The sequence below is a fragment of the Puma concolor genome, chromosome B3 (genome assembly GCF_028749965.1).
Source record: "Puma concolor isolate L17-30 chromosome B3, mPumCon1.1.hap2, whole genome shotgun sequence".
Lineage (NCBI taxonomy): Eukaryota > Metazoa > Chordata > Mammalia > Carnivora > Felidae > Puma > Puma concolor.
In genome coordinates this window covers 31,474,431-31,499,194 of record NC_141672.1, presented here as the reverse complement: position 1 = coordinate 31,499,194, position 24,764 = coordinate 31,474,431, and the positions used below count along the sequence as shown (strand labels likewise).

General features: G+C 40.8%; 1 protein-coding gene across 24 annotated transcripts in view; it reads left to right on the top strand.

Moving 5' to 3' along the window:
• The window catches only part of SIPA1L1 (signal induced proliferation associated 1 like 1), a 366,004-nt gene that overhangs the window by 259,622 nt on the left and 81,618 nt on the right, over positions 1–24,764 (top strand). For all 24 annotated transcript variants that reach the window (XM_086709388.1, XM_086709371.1, XM_086709372.1 and 21 more), the window contains 2 exons: positions 2,628–2,816; positions 18,350–18,524. In XM_086709388.1, coding sequence (XP_086565514.1) covers positions 2,628–2,816; positions 18,350–18,524 — 364 coding nt within the window. The remainder of the gene's footprint in view (positions 1–2,627; positions 2,817–18,349; positions 18,525–24,764) is intronic.

Genomic DNA, 24,764 nt, shown 5'->3' with positions numbered 1-24,764 from the left:
TGGAGTGCCCCTAGCTTTCGTGGAACTTTTCCCTTTCCGGTGAAAATAATCCTTAAATGTGGTTTAATGGTACTATCTTAATGAGGCTTTTCATACAAAGAAACTAACAGAAGTCCTCTGATAGAACCCTCTCTCGAAGTCCGTCCCCACCTGACAGGCATGTTGCTCCTTCCTCTTTCATTTCAATAGAAATCATCAGCGCACAACACAAACAGAAAAACATCAACGTGTTTGTAAAGCTGACAGTTTCTGGAGAAAACCTTGTGACACGTGAGTGTTTTTAAGCAAGGTACACAGGGACTCCTAAGGCCTCTCGCCTTGTTTCTGGAAATTATTAACAGAAATATCAGTAATGCTAGTGATCCAGTTATAAAAAATGAGTCATGCTTTTTCTCCTCTGCTTTGGCTTCCTGGAGGTGAGCTGCAGTCTTCCCTGTGCTATAGGATTAGCATTCCCGGGCTTGGTTTCTCAGCTGAAAATACTTGGAGCCTCTGTAGCTTCCGGGCTCCAGGCACGTTACCTCAGGGACAGAGGAGCACGGTACCTGGGTCGTCCGGCGGTTTCCCATAACTCAAAACACAATCAAGCAAACAAATCCGAGAAACCATTTCTGTGAGATTAGGTATTAAGTCATAGGAAAATGATGTGTTTTTACACAAGTGTTACTTGAAACCAAATTATTTATAAATGAAAGAAGAGATACTGATCACGTGAATAGGACCTCGTTCTTGGATTGAGAGCAAGATGTTGGTCAAGTTTGCTTTTCCTGCCCTCCTCCCTCTTCTGCATCATCTGGCAGATGTTAGAGGTTTTGCTTCCCTGGTGGTTTTTCCTTTGGCCTCCATTTTGCTGCTAGACGCGTATCATGCCCTCTTTGCCTGATTCCCAGACGCTTGCAGCTTCCTGCTCACCGTATTGTCTGCCTGCGGCTTCTTCCTCTGGCTTCTTCCTCTTGCGGTTCCTCTTGAGGGATGCATCACCCTCCGCACTCAGGGTCTGAGGTTGCCCCTGGGAGCCTGATGGGTGCACACGCCCGCTCTGGGCTCTCCCCACCCTGCCCTTGTGCTGTCGTCAGCTCTGTCTGCACCATAGCCTGGCTCCTTCACGCCCACGCCCTCTCATCTCCATGCCTTTGCTCTCTGACATTTTCCAGAATCCTCCCCAGGTTTCATGGTGCCTTTTCAGTGCCACCTCTTCCGCGAGGGCCTTTTCTTGTGCTCTGAGCCATGATGCTCCGTTTTCTGCCTTTGGACTCTCTTGGGCCCCGAACTTGTTACCCTTTCCCAGTAAATACAGCCTTCCGAATTCGAGGTTGTGTGTCTCTTCCCTCGCACGTGCCACACTTGCCTGTCGACACGCCCTCCTCTGTTAGCTCCTGTCACTCCGGTGTAACCTACAGGCTTCATGGAAAGGGGTTCAGTGCAGTGGGGCTTTTTTCGTAGGTCACATACAGTGTTTATGTTACGTTAACAACTTAGCCACGCGACACCTTTTGGGAATTGCGACCGCTTTGGGCTTCTTGTTTACTCTAACAAATCTTCGTTACACGGGGAAATTTCTTTGCTTCTGTTTATTTCATAATAATGGAAAGTGTTTCTAGAAATAAGGGGAAATCTAAAGTAATTTGCAGTGCTGTAGACTCTGCTGCTGTACTAACAGTCATCGTCTTCTTGTGGTAGCATTTGGGGATATAAGTAGTTTATGCTTGTCCATGATATGTTATGAAATTTAAAACTTGACCCTTATCTCTTGTAAATCAGAAAGGTATAACATGTAAATCCTGAGCATTCTTCAGATGCTTCTCTGGGATGTCTTCTTAATTTCCTGGTTAGTGACATTTTATAAGCCATATAAAGGTCTAGATCTTACTGAGTTCTTGAAGGAAATACCTTATTTGGCTTTAAAGTAGATATCCTTGGAAGGCTTGACTCTGAGTTCCTTTGGGCTTGTCTGGGTCTTCTTGAAAGTGTTGGCCTTGGGGCACCTGGGTGGCTCAGTCGGTTGAACGTCTAACTCTTGATTTCGGCTCAGGTCATGATCCCAGGGTCGTGAGATCTAGTCTGGCATGGGGCTCCATGCTGAGCATAGAGCCTGCTTAAGATATTCTCTCTCTGTCTCTCTCTCTCTGTCTCCCCCCTCCCTCTCTCCCCTTCTCCCCTTCACCTCCTCCGCCCCTCTCCCCTGCTCATGCACATTCTTTCTCTTTCTATAAAAGAAAAAAATAGGGGCACCTGCGTGGCTCAGTTGGTTCAGTGTCAGACTTCGGCTCAGGTCATGATCTCACAGTTTATGGGTTCGAGCCTTATGTTGGGCTCTGTGCTGACAGCTCAGAGCCTGGAGCCTGCTTCTGATTCTGTGTCTCCCTCTCTCTCTGCTCCTCCCACACTCATGCTGTGTCTTTCTCTCTCTCTGTCAAAAATAAATAAACATTGAAAAAAAAACTTTAAAAAAAAAGAAAAGAAGAAAAAGTGTTGGCCTTGTCTTCCATACACAAAGTATCTAAGCCTTTGAGAAGTCATTCCCGGCTCCTCGGGGGCATCTGAGTCTAGGCCTTCAGAGCATGTGATGTATTTACTCCTCTCCCACACCGAGAGAGACCTCACTGGAGCACATGTCTGTTTTTCAGCTCATGACCCTGAGAGGTTCAGTCCTGGAGGATGCCATTCCCTCAACGGCGAAGCACTCGACAGCCAGAGGGCTGCCCCTGAAGGAAGTGCTGGAGCACGTGATTCCTGAGCTCAACGTCCAGTGCCTGAGGTTGGCCTTCAACACTCCCAAAGTCACAGAGCAACTCATGAAACTGGACGAACAAGGGGTAAGTTTGGCTTCTGGGGGAAGACGTTCTTGTCGCTCAGATTTCCCGCTAGGTGTCCAGAATACGGAACTTGAGGTTTCTTTTTTGACCTGTTAAACGGATGGCATTTATTGCAGAGCATGGTCGATCTCTTTGCAATTACGCATTTTCTGTTTTCCTAACTCTCTGAACTTTGAACATTGCTCATCTGATGAAATTTTCTGTGTCAGAATCGATAAATAGGGTTCTTAAACTGTGTTCAACTCTTTTAGTATAAAATCTTCCATAAATGCAGTGAATTTTTCAGGGATTCTAAGAATAAGTAGTAGCAATAAGAGTAATATATTCACCAGGCTCTGTTTTCAGTGCCTTCAATATGTTACCGATTTCATCTCCCAACCCTATGAGACTGGCACCATTAATGGAGACCTTGTCTCCATTTTAGAGATGAGGAATCTGAGGCATAAGGAGATGGAATAGTAGGCCCAAGTTCACACAGTTAATAAGTTCAGAGCCTGTACTGTTAGCCACTGTCCACAGTACAGCTGTTCTTAAAAGCTTCAGTTTTTAAAGCCTATTTATACCACCAAAGATGTTTTCTAGCCAAGATTTCTAAATACAGAATTTTAAAAATTTGTGTCCCAATTAGTAACAAAATGAAAATGCTCAGGATTTTCTTACTTCTATGCTTCCTGTACTTCCTGTGTGGCCATTTGGTCAAGATGCAGCTGGGTGATAGGACAGTCCATACAGAGGCAGCACAAGGGTAGAGAATGAAAAACTATGATCTCACAAATCCACTAACCGGGGAGCGGGCCCACATTCTGCTTGGAATAATTTGAACATCTGGGCTAGTTTTGTTAGATGTTTTATTTATATACTCTGACTCTTTGAACGTCCTTGAACCGTTTTAGCCATATTACATCCTAGTAATATGAGTGATCATAGCTTTATTATTGCATTAAAAAAAACACCCTCCAAACAAAATCGGTCTCTTTATTGAATGCCATTTTATGAACTAATTTTGATGGTATCTCCTTAATTAACCAAAAATTCCAACGTTATTAAAATGAATGGGAATTTTAAAAAGTCTGTCTCAAGGTGTGTTCTTTTAATTCAGCCACTAGGGATATATTGGGAACCAATGGTTGGACACAGCTTTTCTCATCATGACTCTCTCTCTTCATTCGTTTCACTTGTGAGAAAGGCCAGCTGATGTCTGTGCCACACGTGGACCTCCAGCAGCAGGCTGTGTATGTCCACGTTTATAACATGGAAACAAGGGAGCACTTTGAATGTGTCGGAAGACTGCTGGTGCACTAGTGAGCTTAACTATTTGGGGGCTGTTTTCCAGTAAGTGTTCTGAAGATTCAGCCTAACAAAGGAGGAATAGAGAAAAATGAGGATTAGGCTCCACTGTGTGGATTCAGTCTTTTCAGTGACCATGTTTTTCAAGGAGAATACATTAAAAAAAAATTTTTTTTAATGTTTATTTATTCTTGAGAGAGAGAAAGCATGAGCAGGGGAGGGGCAGAGACAGGGGGAAACACAGAATCCAAAGCAGGCTGCAGGCTCCGAGCTGTCAGCACAGAGCCCGATGCTGGGCTTGGACTCACGACCTGTGAGATCGTGACCTGAGCCGAAGTTGGATGCTTAACCGACTGAACCATCCAGGTGCCCCAAGGAGAGTCACATTTAGACACTGATAATGTAATCACAAATTGAACATTCTAAATCCTACATTAGAACAAGTTATTTTGTGGGACCGCTAGCCCATGTTATGCCCTGTCTTAGTGATGAACTATTCCTAATCCCATCAACACAGAAAAAATAAGACCACTGTACAGTGAGTTCAACTTAAATTGATTTAATTCATAAAACTGTCCATTCTAAAATTAGGGCTTCTTATGCTTAGCGGGTATTAAAATGATCCTTTCCTTCATAAATTATTGATGACGATATATGTTAGTTGTTTTCTGTAATGCCTTTCCTCTGCGAAATTAAAATTTGGCAACCGATGGGCGTCTCCCCAGTTTTATTTTGGAAATTTTACTAGGCAGTAGAACCTAAAACTTTAAAGCCTGATCTTCCATATATGCAATTCTAAATCTGAACTAAGGGGCACCCCCCTTGGCCTCTTGTCTTTTCATTTATGTCTCCATAGCATTCAAAGCCAGGATTGTGCTGGTAAAAAGCACATGACATGCATACTTAGGCGTTTAGTCTGGGGAGTTCTTTTTTTGGTAGAAAATCTCATTAATGCCTTGGAATCATTTCGAGAAAATGATTATTTTGGTGCCTTGTACATATACAGATTTCTTTTAAAAAAAATGCATGTAAGTGCAGTAGATTACACATTTGAATCATTGCAAAACATTTTGTTTCCATCCTTGTCATCATTTTAAAAAATTTCGTGCTTTGTACATCCTTACATTTAAAAAGATTTGTAGAGTGATACCAAGAAATTAGACTCACTGAAAAGAACTTCTAGATCTCCCTTTAAGTTTTATTTAAATGATTGCTTTAGTAGCTTTTTTCCTTTAAACAGCTTACATAATTATGCTTGGAAAAAGAAAACATTGTTTGTTTGCTTCATTGTGGCATTTTGCCTTTCGGATCTCTGTTGCTTTATTTTCTCATTTTACCACTTTTAAAAGCCAAAATGAATAGAAGGACGAATTAAAATTATGTCTGTAATATGTAAAAGAAAGCATTTCACAAAAATACAAAAATGTGTTCTTCATTTGACTAGACTGATATGTTTGCAGGAACTGAAGAGGCATTTTAATTCCTGAAGTTTTAGAAATGAATGTATGCTTATCCCAGTTATGTATGGGGCTTATCCAAGCTTTTACATTCTCCTCCCTGATACTTTGCTGGGCCTTTCACTATTCATTGATGTCCACGTCCATCATCCTGTACAGGGCAGTGACCTACCAGTGATTTCACACTGTCAAGAGTTGGGAACAGTGTGTGACTTAAGAACATCTGCATCAGCTCTGGACTTAGTTTATCGGTCATGGTTCTAGATCTTCACTCACTAGATAATTGAGAGCATCACTTATGATAATAACAAATTAGACCAGCATGTGTGTTTACTTACCACACTTCCATAAGCACTTCACCACACTGCCTGATTTACTCGTCCTAGCGCCCTGCATGGAGGTTCTAATTATTGGCCTGGTTTATGGTTGAGAAGATGGAGAATGTTGGAAGTTCTCAGTGCTGTTTTCAAAACCCTCAGTAGTCCTGAACACTGGGTACACACATTTGCATAATGCTACCTTTCGTTTATAAGATTTGCAAGTTATATTTTTTCAGGTCTTGAATTATTTTGATCCTCAAAACTATGCTGTAAAATATCAGGAATTTCATCATCCAAGCCGGCTTTTTAATAATATAGCCAATTTGCCGGATCAGCGCCATTTTTCTTCATCAGTCATTTAAAAAGCACCTTCATTTCACCTACTCTGTGCAAGGGGAATGAAAAGCCACCATGCCGGGCACATGGAACTCTTAGCTGTGGTTGATAATGATAAAATAATAAAACTTGCTAGTAGCCCTTTACAATGCGCCATCTCATTGAACATTTGCAAGCATCCCATGAGAGAGCTGCTGTCATAGGTAGTATAATATGTTATGCTTACTGTCATAAGTAAGCACAACTGTTTCAAATCTAATAAATGCTCATTGAGTAATCACTCTTGGCGGATTGTTAAAGACTATGGAGAGTAAATGGGCTAGTAAGACACAATCCTTCCCCATGAAGGAGACAGGGTCATCAATTACTGTAATGAAAGTCAGGTTTAATATAATGAGTGTAATAAAAGAACGGCAAACAAAGAGCACTGGAGGTGCAAGCCAACAGGGCCAAGTCATGATTGGTTAGGCCCATTTCCAAGATGGGCCATGGAAGGGAAGAGGGTTTCATCAGGCCAGAGAACAAGCAATGGGGTGGTCTAGATTCAGAACAAAAAGCACAAAACACAGAGGGATGAAAGCACAGTGTGGTTATGGCAGCAAGCAGTCTTGCGGAACAGGGGTGTAAGGCACATGTAAGAGAGTAATAAAAATAGATACTTTTTATTGGGCAGTGACCAAGCTAGGTACCATGTGAAGCAGTTTACATGAATTACTTTAATTAATCCTCAGAACCCTTTGATGTCAGTGCTTTTATTGTTCCTATTTTACAGACAAGGACGCTGAGGCACAAAGATGCTGAAAGACCACACCAGTCACAGTTAGGATCTGGTGGAGGCGGGTTTTAAATCCAAGCATTCAGACTCCACAGCCTCCCTTCTTACCCAATGCACTAAATACCCCATCCTCCTTTTCTCTCCCCTTGAGTGGGAGAGGAAACTGGAAAGATGGCTCTCAGCATTATTGCTGCTGGCTTCAATGCCCAGTATTAAGTAGAACATGTTAAAGTACTGTAGCCAGTTTGCAGTAGAGAAAATTGGTAGTCCCGTTTTCATTAGGAAACGTCAAGTTTCATGTATGTGGTAGTGGTTTTCCTAAATGAGTATCTCCACTGTTTTTCTAGGTAATTATTAAAAGTGCAAAGAAATGAAAATATTTTTGGGGTTTTCTATTCCTTAAAATCTTACCTTCAAGTTACTGACATTGAAGGGGAAAGGTGATCATCTCTGATTAGGTTTGCAATATTTATCTGAAGAACAGATGTTAAGAAGCAATGTTTATTTGATCACAAATAGCACTGATTCCTTGATTAAGGACACGGATGAAATTTGCTGCTGACTTCGCCTATTCGTTGCCATGTTGCATTATTTTATTGAGGATAAATGAGTTTGACCAGCTGCTTTCTTCTTTGATTCAGGCAGCAAGATTTAAAGAACGAACCATAAAGAAAACATTTTTCCCAAGACCCATTTTGTATGAATGAGGCTGTGGCAGAACAGTTGCCATTCCTGAAATTTTATCCTAGATTATGATAACTGCTAATGCACAAACTAAAGTTCAGATGGCCACACACTGGTTCTAGACAATTCATGGGTCTGTATGTACATCATCAGGAAGGAAATATACACGACAGTTGTCAGGTCAGTGGAAGAAGGCAGTGTGGCATTATTGGTAGCTTTATCTTGTCTGTTCACAAGTGATGATTACTCTGCACTGGCTCCTCCGTGCTCTTTTGCCTGGCTAAGGCAGGGATGGGTGACTTGTTGGGAACCTTTCCAGTGGTAGGGTTCTGTGATTAACACAACTGACAGCAGTGGCATTTGGAAGACATTTGGCTGTGGAACAACCGCGGTTTGCAGTGGTGGAGTTCCGCGTGGCAGCAACATGCAGTGAGGACCCTTTGGTTCACAGTCCAGAGAGTGCAGCTGTTTCAGGCTCAACTTTGAATTGTGGATTGTGTCTTAAATTCAGCATTAAATTAAAAATTTAAGCTAGTTCCTTTCCCATGGGAATAAACTAGCTAATATCTTCAAATGGTGCAGAAATCCAAGTAATTCTGTTTATTTTGAGGGATCTCATAGTTACCAGTTTCATTAGTTTCTTACATATTCCTGTGTCTCTATACAGACATCATCAAATATGCATCTAGAGTCTTACTTCTTCCTTAGAATATACAACACACTCTGGACATTTTCTCTTTTTTACCGAGTAATGTGTTTTGGAGACCTTTCTATGTCAGTATACAGAAAGCTTTCCCATTGTTTCTATGGCTGCATAGTATTCTATTTTGTTTCTGTACCATCGTTTATTTTATCAGGTGCCCTAATGTTGGGCACTTGGATTGATTCCACTCTTTTCGTGTTACAAACAATGCTGTAATGAAGAGCCTTTTTCTGTATAATTGAAATTCATCTTCGTGTCAGATCAATTTAATACCCAATATGAAGCTTTTTATTTTTGTGAGAAGTTTTGCACAACATTAGAGAAGATTATTGCGTGTGTGTATAGAACATGTTATGCCAAAGATAAAAATAGATCAGAATGGCTGTGCACATATATAAATAATTTTGACAGCATCGCAGTCAGATTTTTAAAATAACTTTCCTACCCAGTATCCATTTCATTTTTTAAAAGCAGTTTTATTTTTGTTAGTAATTTCCAATGAGGATACATTTTCTAACATCATATTTTGCTCACAACACTGAATTTTTCCAGTCTCTTTGACATTCTTTTTTTAGGGGACAGTAGAGTGATGAATCTTTAAGAAGTGGTTTAAAAAAGTTGTCATGTTTATAAACAACAAACCAAAGTAAATGCTGTCAGGGTGAATCATGAGGATTTTTCAAAAAGAACAAGATCTTCATGTCCGGTAATGACACAGTAGTTTGTTGCAGACCAGACCACCCAATGAGAAGAACCAGGAACACTGGACAAAATATTTTTAAAAAGTAAGTTTGTAGTTTCACATCTGGAAATACGGGGTATATCTATTTTTTTCCCCTATTCTTCCTGCTAAGTACAGCTAAATGCCTTGTACATTGTATGAAAAGTAAACATAAAATGAATCTTCAGGATAGAGAGGAGGCAGACCGGCTAAGGACCGTGGGATTTGAGGAACAACACAGTGGTCGTTTGTGATAAAATGAGAATAGAGGGGAACTGGCTCAATTTAATGAAAAACATCTACCAAAAACCTACAGCTTATATCCTCCTTAACGATGAAAGACTTAGTGTTAACACGGCAAGGATATACAGTGTCACCATCGCTATTCGACATGACACTGGAAGTGCTAGGCAGCACAGTAAGGCAAGAAAAGGAAATAAAAGATGTTAGAGAAAGGGAAAAAAAAATAAAACTTTTCCTATTTCAGGTGGCTTGATAGTCTATGTACAAAGCCCCGAGGAAGCTACAAAAACTTCCTAGAACTAGAAGGTGTGTTCAGCAGGGTTGCGGGATTCAGCATCAACTCACAACAATCAATTTGGTATCTTTGTCGTTTGTATTAGTTGAAGGGTAGTTGACACACAATGTGACATTAGCTTCGGTGCACTATAATGTATGTACTAGTGATTCAGCCAGTCTGTGCCTTATGCTCTGCTCACCGCAAGTGTAGCTGCCTACCATCAGTCATCATACAGCGCTGTTACAGCACCATTAACTGCATTCCTTATGCTGTATCTTTCATCCCCATGACTTATTCATTTCACAGCTGGAAGCCTGTACCTCCCACTCCCCTTCATCTGCGTTGTCCTTTCCACCTACCCACCCACCCACCCACTTTGGCAACCACCATTTCTCTGTATTTATAGGTCTGTTTCTGCTTTGTTTTAGATTTCACATATAAACAAAATCATATGATTTGTATTTCTCTGACTTACTTCACTTAGCATGATACTCTCTGGGTCCATCTATGTTGTCACAAATGACAAGATCTCATTCCTTTTTATGGCTGAGTAATATCCCATTGTGTGTGTGTGTGTGTGTGTGTGTGTGTATGTATATATGTATACACACACACACACACACACACACCACATCTTCTTTATCCATTCTTCTATTGATGAGCACTTAGTTTGCTTCTGGGTCTTAGCTGCTGGAAATAATGCTATAATAATCATAGGGGTTAATTTATCTTTTTGAATTAGTGTTTTCATTTTCTTTGGGTAAATACCCAGTAGTGGCATTGCTGAATCATATGTTATTTCTGTTTTTCATTTTTTGAGGAACCTCCATACTGTTTCCCACAGGGGCTGCCCCAATTTACATTCCCTCCAACAGTGCACAAGAGTTCCTTTTTCTCCACATCCTCACCAACACTTATATTTCTCATGTTTTTTACTGTAGCCATTCTAACACGTAATAAGGTAATATTTCATTGTGGTTTTGATTTGCATTTCCCTGATAATTAGTGATGTTAAGCATCTTTTCATGTGTCTCTTGGCATCTGTATGTCTTCTTTGGAAAAATGTCTGTTCAGGTTCTCTGCCCATAGTCGTGCCCCAGTTACTTGTTTGGGGTCATTTTTTCTTTGGTGTTGAGTTGAATATGTTCTTTGTGTATTTCAGATATTAATCCCTGATCAGATATATCATTTGCAAATATATTCAGTAGGTTGCCTTTTCCTTTTGTTGATGGTTTCCTTTGTTGGGCAAAGCCTTTTTGCTTTGGTGTAGTTCTCAGTTTGATTTATTTTAATGAACATGTGGAAGCTAAAATTAAAATACAGTATCACTTCTGATCCCATAATAAAAAATGAAATGCTTGGGTATATATCTAACAAAACATGTATAGGACTAGTGTGCTAAAAACTATAAAACACTGATGAAAGAAATTAAAGAAGACCTAACTAAACAGAGAGACATACTATGTTCATGGATTGAAAAACTCAAGATTTTAATGATGTCAATTTTGCCCTAATTTAATATACCCTTAACACGATATTGAAATCTCTGTAAGATTTTTTTGTAATTGTAGACAAGATTATTTTGAAAGTTATATGGAAAGGCAAAAGACCTAAAATATCTAAAACAATTTTGAAAAAGAAGAATGAAGTGGGAGAAATCATCGTATTTGATTTCAAGACTTATTATGTGACTACATGAATCAAAACTGCATTATATTATTGGGAGGACAGACTCATAGATCAGTGGAACAGGATAGAGAAACTAGAAATAGCACCCATCCCCACATATATCCACGTGATTTTGACAAAGGTGTAACAACAGTTTGATGTAGGAAGGATAGGCTTTCCAAACAAAGGTGCTGGGACGACAATTAAATATCCATAGAAAAAGTAATGATGTTGACCTAAATATTACACATTGTACAGAAATTTATTCAAATTGATCACTGATTGAAATATAAAACTATACAAATTTTGACAGTGATGTAGGAAAAACTTTTTGGGATCTAGGACCTGGTAAAGAGTTCTGAAACATAACACCAAAAACTTGATTCATAGAAGATAACTGAGAAAATGTATTCATCAAAATTAACAATATCATGTAGTGTTTTTTTCCTTAGACATTCGTTGTTTTATGCGTGGTTTGGGGCCTAAGTTCAGCATAAAGTTTCACATAAAAGTTAGGTGACAAATTAGCCTTGATTTCATGAGGGCTGCAGAAATCAAAAACAGAGTTCAGGGATCACTGAATCTGTAAAACAGTCATTGAAAATCTGGAATGGAAAAACAAAGGCCAAAGTTAAAATTTAAATAGATGTGTTTAAGAGCATATTAGAGCAGAAGAGAAAAAATCATTTCTCTTTTTCTTTTCCTTTTTCTCTCTTCTTCTCTTTTCTTCGTGACAACATTTACTGTAAGTGTTCTCTTTAATCTTCATCCCCTAGTTCCCCCTCTACCCCCTCCCAACTCTCCTCTGTTGACTATCAGTTTGTTCTCTATCGTTAAGAGCTTGGGGGCACCTGGGTGGCTCAGTCGATTAAGCGTCTGACTTCAGCTCAGGTCATGGTTTCACGGTTCATGAGTTCGAGCCCCACATCGGACTGTGCTAACAGCTCAGAGCCTGGAGCCTGCTTCAGATTCTGTGTCTCCATCTCTCTTCCCCTTTCCCACTTGTACTCTGTCTCTCTCTCTCAAAAATAAACATTAAAAAAAAATGTATAGTTAAGAATCTGTTTCCTGGTTTCTCTTTTTCCCTTTGTTCATTTGTTTTGTTTCTTAAATTCCACATATGAATGAGGTCATGTGGTATTTGTCTTTCTCTGACTGATTTGTTTCATTTAGCATTATATTCTCTAGATCCATCCATGTTGTTGTAAATGGCAAGATTTCATTCTTTTTCTATGGCTATATAATACTTTGTGAGTGTGTGTGCGTGTACACGCGCACGCACATGTGTTTATACACATACATACATACACACACACATATGCACACCCCATATCTTTATCCATTCATCAGTGAATGGGCATTCAGACTGCTTCCATAGTTTGGCTATGTAAATAATGTTGCAATAAACCTAGGGGTGCAGTTACCAGAATAATTTTAACTGAAGAATGGAGACAAAAAATATGAGAAATACAGAAAAGTACCTAAAACACATTGGGCCAGAGTGAAATACATATATGTGATGGAATTCCCAGGAGGAAACCAAGTAAAGCATTCTTTAGGGGACAGAATCAATATTTGAAGAAATACCGGTAGAAGATTTCCAGAACCGATGAAAGACAATGAATTAAGATGATTTATGGAGCTCCTCCTGCCCTAAGCAAGATGAATACAAAGAAAATTAGGCATATGTCCATCAGAATCAAAATTTGTGAACTTAGAAGAAAAAGGGAAAAAATCTTAAATAGCCGGGGGGGGGGGTGGGGAACATCTTCAAAGAAGGACAGGACAACTAGCTGTTAAAATCAGCCATTTGATTTTAGGTAGAAGCCGCCAGGAGTTTCTAGAGTGCCAAAAGAGTAACTCTCACAATGGATGTTCCCCAATAAAAATATTCTTTAAAGATGTAGGCAAAACTAATTTACAGTTGGGGGGAAAAACTGGTCACTTGAGTTAGTTGATGCAGGGATGGGCTGTACACAGGAACCAGGAAACTTGGAGATGATGGAAATAATTTTATATTTTAACGGTGGTACAGATGTGTTAGAACTCATTAAATCAAATGGATGCAGTTAACTGTTCAGAAGTTATATACCAATAAAGTTGACAAAAACTCAAGGGTAGATTTCTTTTTTTTTTTAATTTTTTTTTTTTAACGTTTGTTTATTTTTGAGACAGAGAGAGACAGAGCATGAACGGGGGAGGGTCAGAGAGAGGGAGACACAGAATCCGAAACAGGCTCCAGGCTCCGAGCTGTCAGCACAGAGCCCGACTCGGGGCTCGAACGCACGGACCGCGAGATCGTGACCTGAGCCGAAGTCGGCCGCCTAACCGACTGAGCCACCCAGGCGCCCCAGATTTCTGCTTCCATCTAGGATTAAGAAAGAGGGACTGGATTTACCTTCCCATCTGAAACAACTTTTTAAAAAGTAGGCAAAACAATGAAAGCGTGGTTTTTATGACATTGGGCATTAGGCAGCAAAGGACAGTGATCTCTGTGAGCTGGGACACAGATTAAATGAAGGGTAAGGTCACACCAGCTTTCTGCCTAAAGAGTTTGCAGACTGCAGCACAGGGAGGAACATGGCCGGGCGGGGGCAGGGAATGCCCAGGGAGTCTCCCTGAGTGGAGACTTACAGGTGAGTCCAGGGAAGCCCAGGAGGGGTAAGTGCATGCATTTGAGGAAGCTGCTGGAGGAGCCTTGAGAACCCCCCTACAGGTTTAGGGAGGCAAATCCTCAGTCCCCCCCCACAAAGCCGAGGACAGTTTTTGCATCCACTGGGTCGACTGGAGAACCTCGTAGTTCACATGGCAGGGAGTAGTCTCACAATAGTTTTGCCTCAATAGTGAGTGGGGCAAAATTACCCTCAGATTAAACACTGCTGTTGTATGACCTAACAGTTCAATAAAAAGCAGGAACTGTAGGGATCAAACTATTCCCAAATACCTGTGTCCCAGAGTAGCATTCAGGCTTCCTCAAGGCTTCACAGCCCACACTCCGAGAACTGCCTCACAGTAAAGTAAGCACCTTTTAGTGACGGTTTTAAATTTATGGATTAAATCAGACCCTGTAAAAGTTTTATAAGAATTTAAGAACTGGGTTGTTCTCGTGCTCTTTGCCACCCCAGTGACCTTCCCAAGGCTGTGACAGCAGGCAAGAAGAGGTGAAAATGGGGAACCTCAGACCAGTTCTCTGAGAAGCGGGTTCTTCAAATCTGTTTCTCCTGGTGGAGGGCTCTGACTTTATCATCCCATCTTTCCAGAAACTCAGGGCTACGGAAATCAGATTGCAGTTTTCATTTCTTTGATTCTGTGTTGAAGTATCCACTTTATCAGAGGAAGTACAATTTTACGTACAGTTGGTCCTGAGCTGTGAGAGCCCGCGTCACTTTCGGCGGGTGGTCGGGACACTTTGCTTTATCCAGACTCGAGGCCTTCATCTCAGAGACAACCTGTGCCCTGTAGGATTGACCATGATTCTTTTTTATAGCATTTGTGGAGTGTCCAGACACGTCCATAATGCTCCCTGGCAAGCATGGAATTGTATAGCATGATCCTGGGATTACCCAAAGCAAAAATCCTGAACTGTGGGTAAACACAGCGTGTTCTCAGAATGGCTTGTGGTGTCATCATGACTCCGTTTTGAGCATCACATGGAAGTAGTACGTATTCGTATGTGTAAACCCATACGCGTGTGTTTGTGCCCGTCTCACAAAAAAGAGTGCTGTTTTACGTAACCTCCTAACTCAAAACCCCAATCCGCGGCTCTGACTCCATTTACATTTGCTCTTTCCCTTGAAATGTTGCTCGTTACATTTACATAACTCCTCCTCAACAGCTCCTCTCATTCTGGCAGAGAACATGGTTGCTAACTAAGGATTACAGGAGCCTGCGTTCAGAGAATGCCACCTACCTTGACTTAATTGCAGTGGAAACCAAGAATATTGTCACATTGGAGGATAGAGCAGTGACATTCGGCACAATTCCTAAACGAAGGACATTTGACATTCTAACAGATTTCCTAATCCTCTTAAAGGCTCCTTCTTTTCACAAGCAGCAGACATCACTTGGTTCTCCTGGCTGCCGGTGGAGTTCACTAGAGTATGAGAAATCAGTCAAAAGAAGGCGGCACATTGTCTCATTGTCCTTGGATTCAGCTTCTCCAGTGGTTTGGGGGAAGTTTCCTTACTTTTCTCTGCAGTGAACTCCTTTCTTACATAAATGAAGGCCTCTGAATGTTGCATAGTGAACTCTTAGGCCTTTATCTGAGAAGTTTTAAAAAGCCATCCACAAATCCAGTGCTCCTGTGATGCTTTCTGTTGAACAGGGTGACTTTGTTGTACATTGTTGCATGAGAAAGGCTGATCTGGGAGGCACAGAGCCAAACAGCAAATAGTCCAAACCCCTTGCTTTCGCCGCATTGCTTTGTCTCTTTGATAGCTCTCCCTGCAGGGAGACAGTAAGGGTCTGGCTGTATTAAGGACTATTTTGTAACTGACATGGAGGCTACCGCTATTTTTTATTTGTTAAGTCTTACTAGGGTAGGTACTCAGATTGATTCTAAAGCCAAGTTGAGGTCTTTACCTGTGGGAGCCCTCCTGCCAGCATTAGCCACATTCAGACATTTGAAGCCGGCCAGCCGAGAGAAGGGCAAAATGCCAGTGGTGTGCGCTATTTCGACTTTCCTACGTGTGGTATACAGAAATGAACTAAATCCTAGATGTGCTTTTGTCCATGATGAAATAGAAATGGTGTGATGTCACGTGCTATTTTGAAAATATTCCAGTATCACCGTATCCAGTTATTTGCTAATTTCAGACTGGGAACTTTACCTTCTGCTTGTTGGAGGAGGCGGAGAAAGGTAGAGCCAATTCTGCGCGATTAGAGCACTCCTAGGGAGCTCTCATGTCTCTGGGTCATGTAAAGGCCATGGAGCTTCCTTGTCAACAAGGTTGTGTGCAGTGGAGGGAGGAAAGCAAACAAGAGTTTGTCCCCTGTGACATTTTCCTGTTACTATTCTGAATCATCTGGTTTAGAAAGTTGGAAACAGTAGTTCAGGTTCACAGTCCCTTATGTAAAAACGGTAAGAGCTCGATGCGTTTCAGAGCTCAGAAATGTCCAGAGGATGTATACAGCATGTAGTGATATTCCCAATGGGATCCGAGACAACACCCCACAATCACATAAGTATTTCCCCGGGGGGGGAGAAATGTGAAGTCACACAATGAGAAATAAACTAGAAGTATTAATGTGAGTCCATATCAAGTTTTACTGCCAAAAGTGTTTGCTTACATTTTGTTTTTACCTCTCAACTCCAGAATTGCAAATACGGGGCTGTGGCGGATGTTGCAGCGATAGAAATCGAGCCTGGTTGAGTCGTGGTAATATTTAAGAGAGCTGAATCACAGGACTGACAATTTGTGGTCTTGTGTCTCTCCCTACTGGGCTAGTTACTTCCTTTTCCAGTCTCCGCCTTCACTTATCTGTCACCCAGGAATAATTGCCTTATGGGCTGTTATGAAGATAAGCTAATGTATCTTGAGTACTAAACAATGATTGGCTTACAGCGGGTATTCAATAAATGTTAGCTGTTACAATTTTGCCTCTTCCCGTCCCTTTCGTTTTTTTACGAGATAAAAATTGCCTGAGGCAGCAGTCGTGGCGCTGCTCTGGATATAGGCCAAAGTAGCGTGGATTGCCTCGATTTCAGTAGAGAATTTAAAGTCTGTATTTAAAAAAAAAATTTTTTTTAACGTGTATTTATTTCTGAGAGAAAGAGAGTGCAAGCAGGGAAGGGACGGAAAGAGTGAGACTGAAGATCTGAAGCAGGCTCTGCGCAGTGAGCTCAGAGCCCAATGTGGGGATCGAACTCACGAACAGAACTGTGAGATCATGACCTGAACCGAAATCAAGAGTCGGCTCCTTTACTGACTGAGCCATCCAGGCGCCCCCAAAGTCTAAATTTTTGTATTGAGAACAACACACAAAGTCTTGTTAAATGACTAATACCACCTTAAAATTTGTTTGCAGAATGACTAGACTTCTCAATGATGAGTAAATATTTTGATTAATGTCACATCATATTTAAGTCTCTTGAATGCTTCATTTTAACTGTCTCTGAGGAAGGATTGTTTGCCACTAGCTGATTTGCCATTACGAAGCCCCTTTTAAAGTTTCTATTCAGGCACTCATCTTTTAGAAAAATATTTGAAAAGTACATTGTTGATGATGGTAGTGCTCTAAGAAAGATATAACTGAGGTTTATAATTTAGTATATTGGAAAAATGACATTGGGAGAGAAATCTTTCCCAGTTTTACCAGAAAAAAAAAAATTAGCAAGAACATTAATGTGCTGCTTAGTCCAAAACGATATGAATTTTAAAAGATACAATTTTAAAGTATTTTTTGTGTAGTGGAATTCTGCTTTTAAATTTGTAAGGACTTCCTTTTTTATTTTTTTCAATTTTTATTTTTTTTAAAGTTCACTTATTATATCTTGAGAGAGACAGAGAGCAAGTTGGGGAGGGGCAGAGAGAGAGGGAGAAAGAGAGAGTCCCAGGCAGGTTCTGTGCTAGCAGCACAGAGCCTGATGTGGGACTCAAACTCACGAACCATGAGCTCATGACCTGAGCTGAAACCAAGATGCTTAACCGACTGAGCCACCCAGGTGCCCCAGCCTTCCCTTTTTAAAAGGCGGAAATTATTGAAAAAGAATTACCTTTTGTTGTCCAACTGTTGTTGTTATTTTTTTTTTATAGCCTCATTTTGTACTTTGTAATCCACTCAGAGAAAATTCCCTGAAGTATCAACATCTGTTCTCATGATGTATTATCTTGACATACAGAAAATTTCAATTCATTTTCCTGACCTTCTCTGTTAATTTGTGAAGATTATAATTATAGATGCTGGTTCCACTGTTAGTTTTTGGATTAGAGGACAGAAGGATTTGAAGAGAAGAGACCTGTTAGCCATGCTGGGCATGTGCCCTCCAGGAGTTAGGAGCATCTCAGTGGGGCACAGTGGATCTGCCTGTATTTATATGCCTCGTACCGCCTCTCTTCGCAGCTGAACTATCAGCAGAAGGTAGGCATCATGTACTGCAGAGCTGGACAGAGCACCGAAGAAGAGATATACAACAATGAGTCAGCCGGCCCGGCCTTTGAGGAATTCCTTCAGCTGTTGGGAGAACGCGTTCGGCTCAAAGGATTTGAGAAGTACCGTGCACAGCTTGACACCAAAAGTAAGAAATACTTACACTCTCCTGCTAGGCTTATTTCCGTCCTGCTGTGTTGATGTTCATCTGCTAAATTGCCCATAAAACAATATTGCCATTTACTGCAGAACACCGCCGGGGATGGGGGAGGGGAAGCCAGAGAAGGAGGACGCGGCCCCAAAACATTTGACGACTGTAATCAAAGTAGCTAGGATCGGACTGTTAAAAAGAAACGGTGTTCTCAGAAGCGTGGATGGAGCGATAGGGCAGGGGTGCAACTCACGCGGGATTGCTCCTGGATAGGGTTGTGTAAATGTCACTATAGTTAGGTGAATGTTAGAGCGACTAAAAGTTCCAGAATCTTGTAGCCATCTGGTCATAAGCCCTGGAATTTTTTACTTTCGTTGATTTATCTTGTAATCCCCATGCTTATGGATGCAGTCAATCTTCATGATAAGGGTTTTCTTTTTCATTTTTGTCTTCTATTAAGATTGAGGTTTTTTTGTTTGCCTCTTTTCTATTTTTATTGTTCGTACTCTAATTGAATCCCTAAGGAAATAGGCCTCTTAGCTTTGGTATTAGTTTGGCTCCTGAAATATATTGATTAAGAGCACGATACTGGAACAGTCTTTTTAGCTGTGGCTCATGAACACACAAGGTTGTGCGCTCCCATTCCCCACGCCGTTAATAAAATAGTTACGTTCTCCAACATCTGGTTAGGTTACAGTGTGTTGATGTCTGCTGTGTGTCTGCGAGGAGGCAATTTTAAATTTTATCTCAGAATCCATCCATGGACACCTATGACCTGTTTTTCTTTGAGAGGGTCTTTGGATTAGCACATCTGTATGGCAGTCTATAGTAATCTCCGATTTTCTGTACAGGAAATTAAATAAGGAGTTGAGTCATGAAAACAGAAAAGCATTCATAAACTCCACTGCAGGGAAGAATTTCCTGTTGCCATGGTTTTGCTGTTGCCAACTTGGAAACGACATGCAGGAGAGACTATTAAAGCCCATAAATAGCCTAGACTCTTAAATATTATTTTAGCGTTCCATACTCTACTTGCAATTGCGTAAAACATTAAATCTTAATATGTCCTGAACTCTTCTTTCCCAGATTTTCTGACATTTGCCCTATACGCTTCATTCATGTTGTCCTAGTTTGCAGTGTCCTATAAATTACCACCACCACGAAGAGCTATATGAAAGCTTCTGGGAAGAGTGTACTAAGCACTCTGCTTCTATGCATGAATGGCCAGATTGGAAATTGATTAAGACTGTGTATTATTTGTGTGTTCACACATTCCCAGCTGCCTCTTGATGATGAAAGGCAACATGAGAAAAGTATAGCAAGACCATACTTAAGTAGTGTGGCATCAAGTAAGACACTGAAATAAACAAAATAAGCACCGTACGCATATTTTGCCTCAAAATCCCAATAGCTGCACAGGCTAGAGGGGGATAAGCGTGGGTTAGCTGACCTCCTCTAGCAGCATACTTGTTCTGTAATATTCAGCAGGGAAGGGTTCCTTTTCACTGTGGTGCCTCCTTTAAGACCCCTAGTAACCTTTCAGGGCATAGCTGATGAGCAGAGGAATGAGCAGACAGTTTCTTTTTCTGTCCTTTCAGAGTGTCAGATTTCTTCCAGGGAACAAAAAGTCGGAAAGTATTTCTATTGTAAAGCTCTAAAAGAGGCAGTTTGCATGTTTATCTCTCTTACTTCAAGCCAGTAGTGTCAAAACCAGCCACTGCACGTCCCACAGCTTCTCATTGGCCATGGCACCCCCAAAGATAAGATTTTGCTCTGTGTGCTAGAAGATAATCTCATCACATTTTGTCTAACCTTACTTTGTGTCAGGAAACTCTCTCTTTCAGTATAATCATTAAAAACAGAAAATGCTGGGGCACCTGGATGGCTCAGTCCGGTGTCTCACTTTTGATTTCAGCTCAGGTCACGACCTCATGGTTCATGAGTTCGAGCCCTGTATCGGGCTCCGCACTGAGTGTGGAGCCTGCTTGGGACCCATTCTTTTCTCTCCTCCTCCGCCCCCCCCCCCCAATTTCTCTGTCTCTCCCATGCTTGTGCTCTCTCTTTCTCTCTCTCTCTCTCTCTTTAGCTCTCTCTCTCTCAAAATAAACTAAAAAAAAAAAAAAAAATCTTCAAAATAAATAAATAAATAATAAGTAAGAGAAAATGTTTTCCAGGACAAGTGTTCCTATAGGATCACTTCTTGTACATATGACAGTGTAGGTGTGATTGGATCTGTGGGTTCATAGTTTCCATCAAATAAAAGTAGTAATTGCCAATCTTCATTTTTTTTTCTGTTGCCATCTTCTGAATTTCCAATTACACATACATTAGATCACTCACTAGTGTACCTCAGGTTAATGAAGCTGTTTTAATTTTTTTAACCTTTTTTTTCCTGTGCTTCCATTTGGATAATTCCTATTAGTATATCTTCCAAGTTCACTGTGCTTTTCTTCTACAGTGTCTTAATCTGCTATTAATCCAGTCCAGTGAAATTTTCATTTGAGATATTGTCATCTTCAGAAGCCAGAATTGCATTTGGTCCTCTTCTCAGTTATCTAGTTTATCTTCATTAGGTTCATGTTGTCCTTTAAATCCTTGAATATGTTTATTTTATTTTATTTTTTTAGTGTTTATTTTGAGAGAGAGAGAGAGAAAATGCGTGAGCGGGGGAGGGCTAGAGGGAGAGAGGATCCCAAGCAGCCTCCCAGCTCTGCACCCCAGCACGGATGCAGGGTTCAATCCTACAACCACGAGATCATGACCTGAGCCCAACTCAAGAGTTGGGACACTTAACCAACTGAGCCACCCAGGTGCCCCTCCTTGATGTATTTATGATAGCTGTGTTAAAGTCTCTGCATGCTAATTCTGTCGTCCTTGTCATTTGAAGCCTCCATTTAACAAATCTTCTCTTGCTTTTGAGTTACATTTTAGCGTTGCATGTGTCTGGTTACTTTTGATTGGAGAGTATATATTCTGAATGTTTTCTGGTTGAGTGTCTAGATTGTGTTGTCTTCTTCAAAGAGTGTTGAGTTTTGCTTTGGTGAGCAGTTAAGTTACTTACAAAACAGCTTGATCTTTATGGATCTTGTTCTTAAGCATACCCAGGGCAGTGTTTACTCTCTAATGTAGCTCTGCTACTAAGGCATGACTTTTCTTATGTCTGAGGACCTGCATATTCAATGAGGTCTCTTTACTGTGGCTGGTTAGAACTTGAGTGCCTTCTAACCCTATGGCAGCCGTGAGAATTGTTTGCCTTATGATTCTTTGGTGGTTTTTCTTTGCCTAATAGTTTTTCCCTCTTTCTCTTACTGAGTTATAATTGACATATAGCATTATGTTAGTTTCAGGTGTACAACATAATGATCCGATACGTGCATGTGTTGTGAAATGACCACCACCACAAGTCTAATTAACATGTGTCACCATACAAGGTTACAAAAAATCTTTTTTCTTGCGATGAGAACATCTAAGATCTACTCCTAGCAACTTGCAGATATGCAATACAGTATTATTCACCGTGGTCACCATGCTGTACACTACCCTAATAGTTTTTCTTTGCCTGGCTTGTGGAATCTTCCTCTGTGTGTGTGCAGCTTCATCGTGAGCCCAAGACTCAAGGAGACCCTTATGCGGATTTCTGAACCTCTTTCACTGTGTAGTTTCCTCCCCTTTGGTACGCTGCCCTGCGAATATCAACTACCTCAGGCTTCCTGAACTCCAGTATATTTTGGCTTTCCCTCTTCAAAGCCGTGCACTGTGCCGCTGTTCCAAAAGTTCCTCCAGGTAGAAAACCTGGTGGGATCAGAGGGCTCATCTTCTTTTATTCTTTTTTCTCTGGGATCACTATCCAATGCTGCCTATTGTAAATGTCTGAAAAAAAAGTTGTTTCAGATATTTCGTCAGTTTTTCTAGTTACTTACGATGGGAGGACAAGTCCCGTACCAAGTTACCTCTGGTGGAAGCCGAGGTCCCAGATGTTCTGTGTGTTTGTCATTTCATTTACTCCTCAAAGTGTTTACTAGGTACTGGTTCTCCCCATTTTACAGAATTGGCTTCTTTAGATTAACACGCCCAATGTTAGACAGCAAGGAAGCACTAGTGAGGTGGAACAGATCCTAGTGCTGTGGTTAAGGAGGTGTTCAGAGAAAGCATAAATGTGGAATTAAATACAGTGAAGCCCAGGGCTTTCTGCCTTGTGCCTGTGACTCTTCCCCTTGTCTCCAGCCCTTGGGCTAAAATTACCCAAGCCAACTCATGAAACAGCTCTACTTGTCATGCATTACAATTATATTTGGATTTTAGTACTTTGGTAAAGGAGGGAAAGGCTCAGAAGAAATGGTTCTTCTCTTTGCCAGTGTTTCATACAAAGTCCATTTTCCTGTTTTCAGAAGTAAGGTCTTTTAGCAAATAAGCTACAAATGGGGCGGGGTGGAACAGTTCCACAAAGAAGAAATTTTCAGGAGTGGGTTTTTGTTCCCCCTCCTTACTTTGCTTCCTTATTTGAATGATATAACCTCTAGATAATTACCATCCTCTCATTCTACAGCAAATGCAAAAATAAACTTCCCACCAAGCAGTGTGTTATTTGAAAGCTAGAGACCACCTTCATTTATAACTGTGCGCATGGATTATTATTTGGGAAATCATTTCCTGAATGAGGCTTGTTTGTCAAGTCAGAACAGAGGAGACTTTAGGAGCCCTTTGTAAGCATTCCTTCCAAGCCTTGCCTTCATTAATTTGCTGTAGTATTAGTGAATGCTTGTTGCTTCCCCCTTTTGTTAGCAGTGTTTTAAAAACCAAGGAAATAAATCGTCCTGTATTTGGAATATTTAAGCTTCGATAGGGAAGGGGGTAAAACTAGCATTGTTTAAATGCTCTGCATATGCAAAGGGCATTTGGAGTCAGAGACACTGATGAATGAAGGAAAGGACTCTTCTTCACCTCCTTCAACTTCAAACTACTTTAACGTAAGGTTTTTCCTCTGAGTGTTTCTGGGATGTGCTTGGCAAAGAAATGAAAATACATAAAAGTCCTTGTTTAAGGAGACTACACTTTTTACCTCAACTGCACAAAATTCCAAATTCTAATCCACACATTTCCTGAGCATCTTTTATGGGCTAGCACCTCTACATACGTTAATTCACTTAATCCTTACAGCAACAAGAATATCACTGGGCAGAGAAGTGATGTGATTTGTTTGTGGTCATTTAGCAAAGATGCCACTGGCATTCAAATTCAGATCTTCTTACTTCCAAATTGGGAGGCCAGGTAATTGCAGGTGTCTCGCAAAGTGAGGAGTTGGTAGAAAATACTAGTGGCTGATTCCTAAGTACCAAACCCACACCCATCTTGTCCTTTGTCATCTCTCAACGTGCTACTGATTTTGAGATGTCTTGAGTCCCAGGTATGTTCACATGCACCCTCACATATCCTGAAACTGACACCATATGAATGCACCTGCCATGGCCAAGGGTACTGCTATAAACTCTTCTTTATTCCACCCTCATTAAAGCAGAGTAACTCATCTGCTGGCTGTGTCTAAATGTACATTGAAAGAATATTAGTAAATATGATAGATGCCAGAGCAGGTAGAATTCTTGATTTCCCCAAATACTTCATTAGTGAGTGAGTGAAATAGTGCCACAAGGGCAGAAGTGTGTCTCATCTCGAATGATGCCAGTGTTCCAGATGTCCGTTCTTGGCCCTGACTCTGTTTCTGAGCATTGACTTCTGCATTCCCCAGACCCTGAGGCAAGGTTGCATAGACAGGACATCAGGGGTCTTAAAGGGTTGGTCCCCAGCAGCCAACTGACAATGATTATATTTCAAGTTAAATAAAAGGATAAAAATGAGATCTACAGGCTATCCGACTTCATCTTACATTTGATGTGTTCTCTAGTGGTGAGGACATTTAATAAACGGAACTTAAGCTTTCTTCCTTCTGTTGACTTTATTTAGTCTGCATGAGTTTAGGTAACAAGATTACTTTTCTCTTGTGTTCATAAATATTTAAAACTAGGAACTTTCCTGAAATCAAGTTGCATAGGCCTGTTGTCCTTCATCTAGCTTTTCTTAACTCTGGATACATCCGTTAGTGACTGCAAAATGGTTGTAAAAAAAATCTAATTACTTTTCCTTATCCAGATTCATATACATACACTTTATCAACCAAGTTTCAGCCTACAGAAAAGTAAAGGAGTTGAGCCCAAAAGAGAAGTCAGAGATGATTATGACACT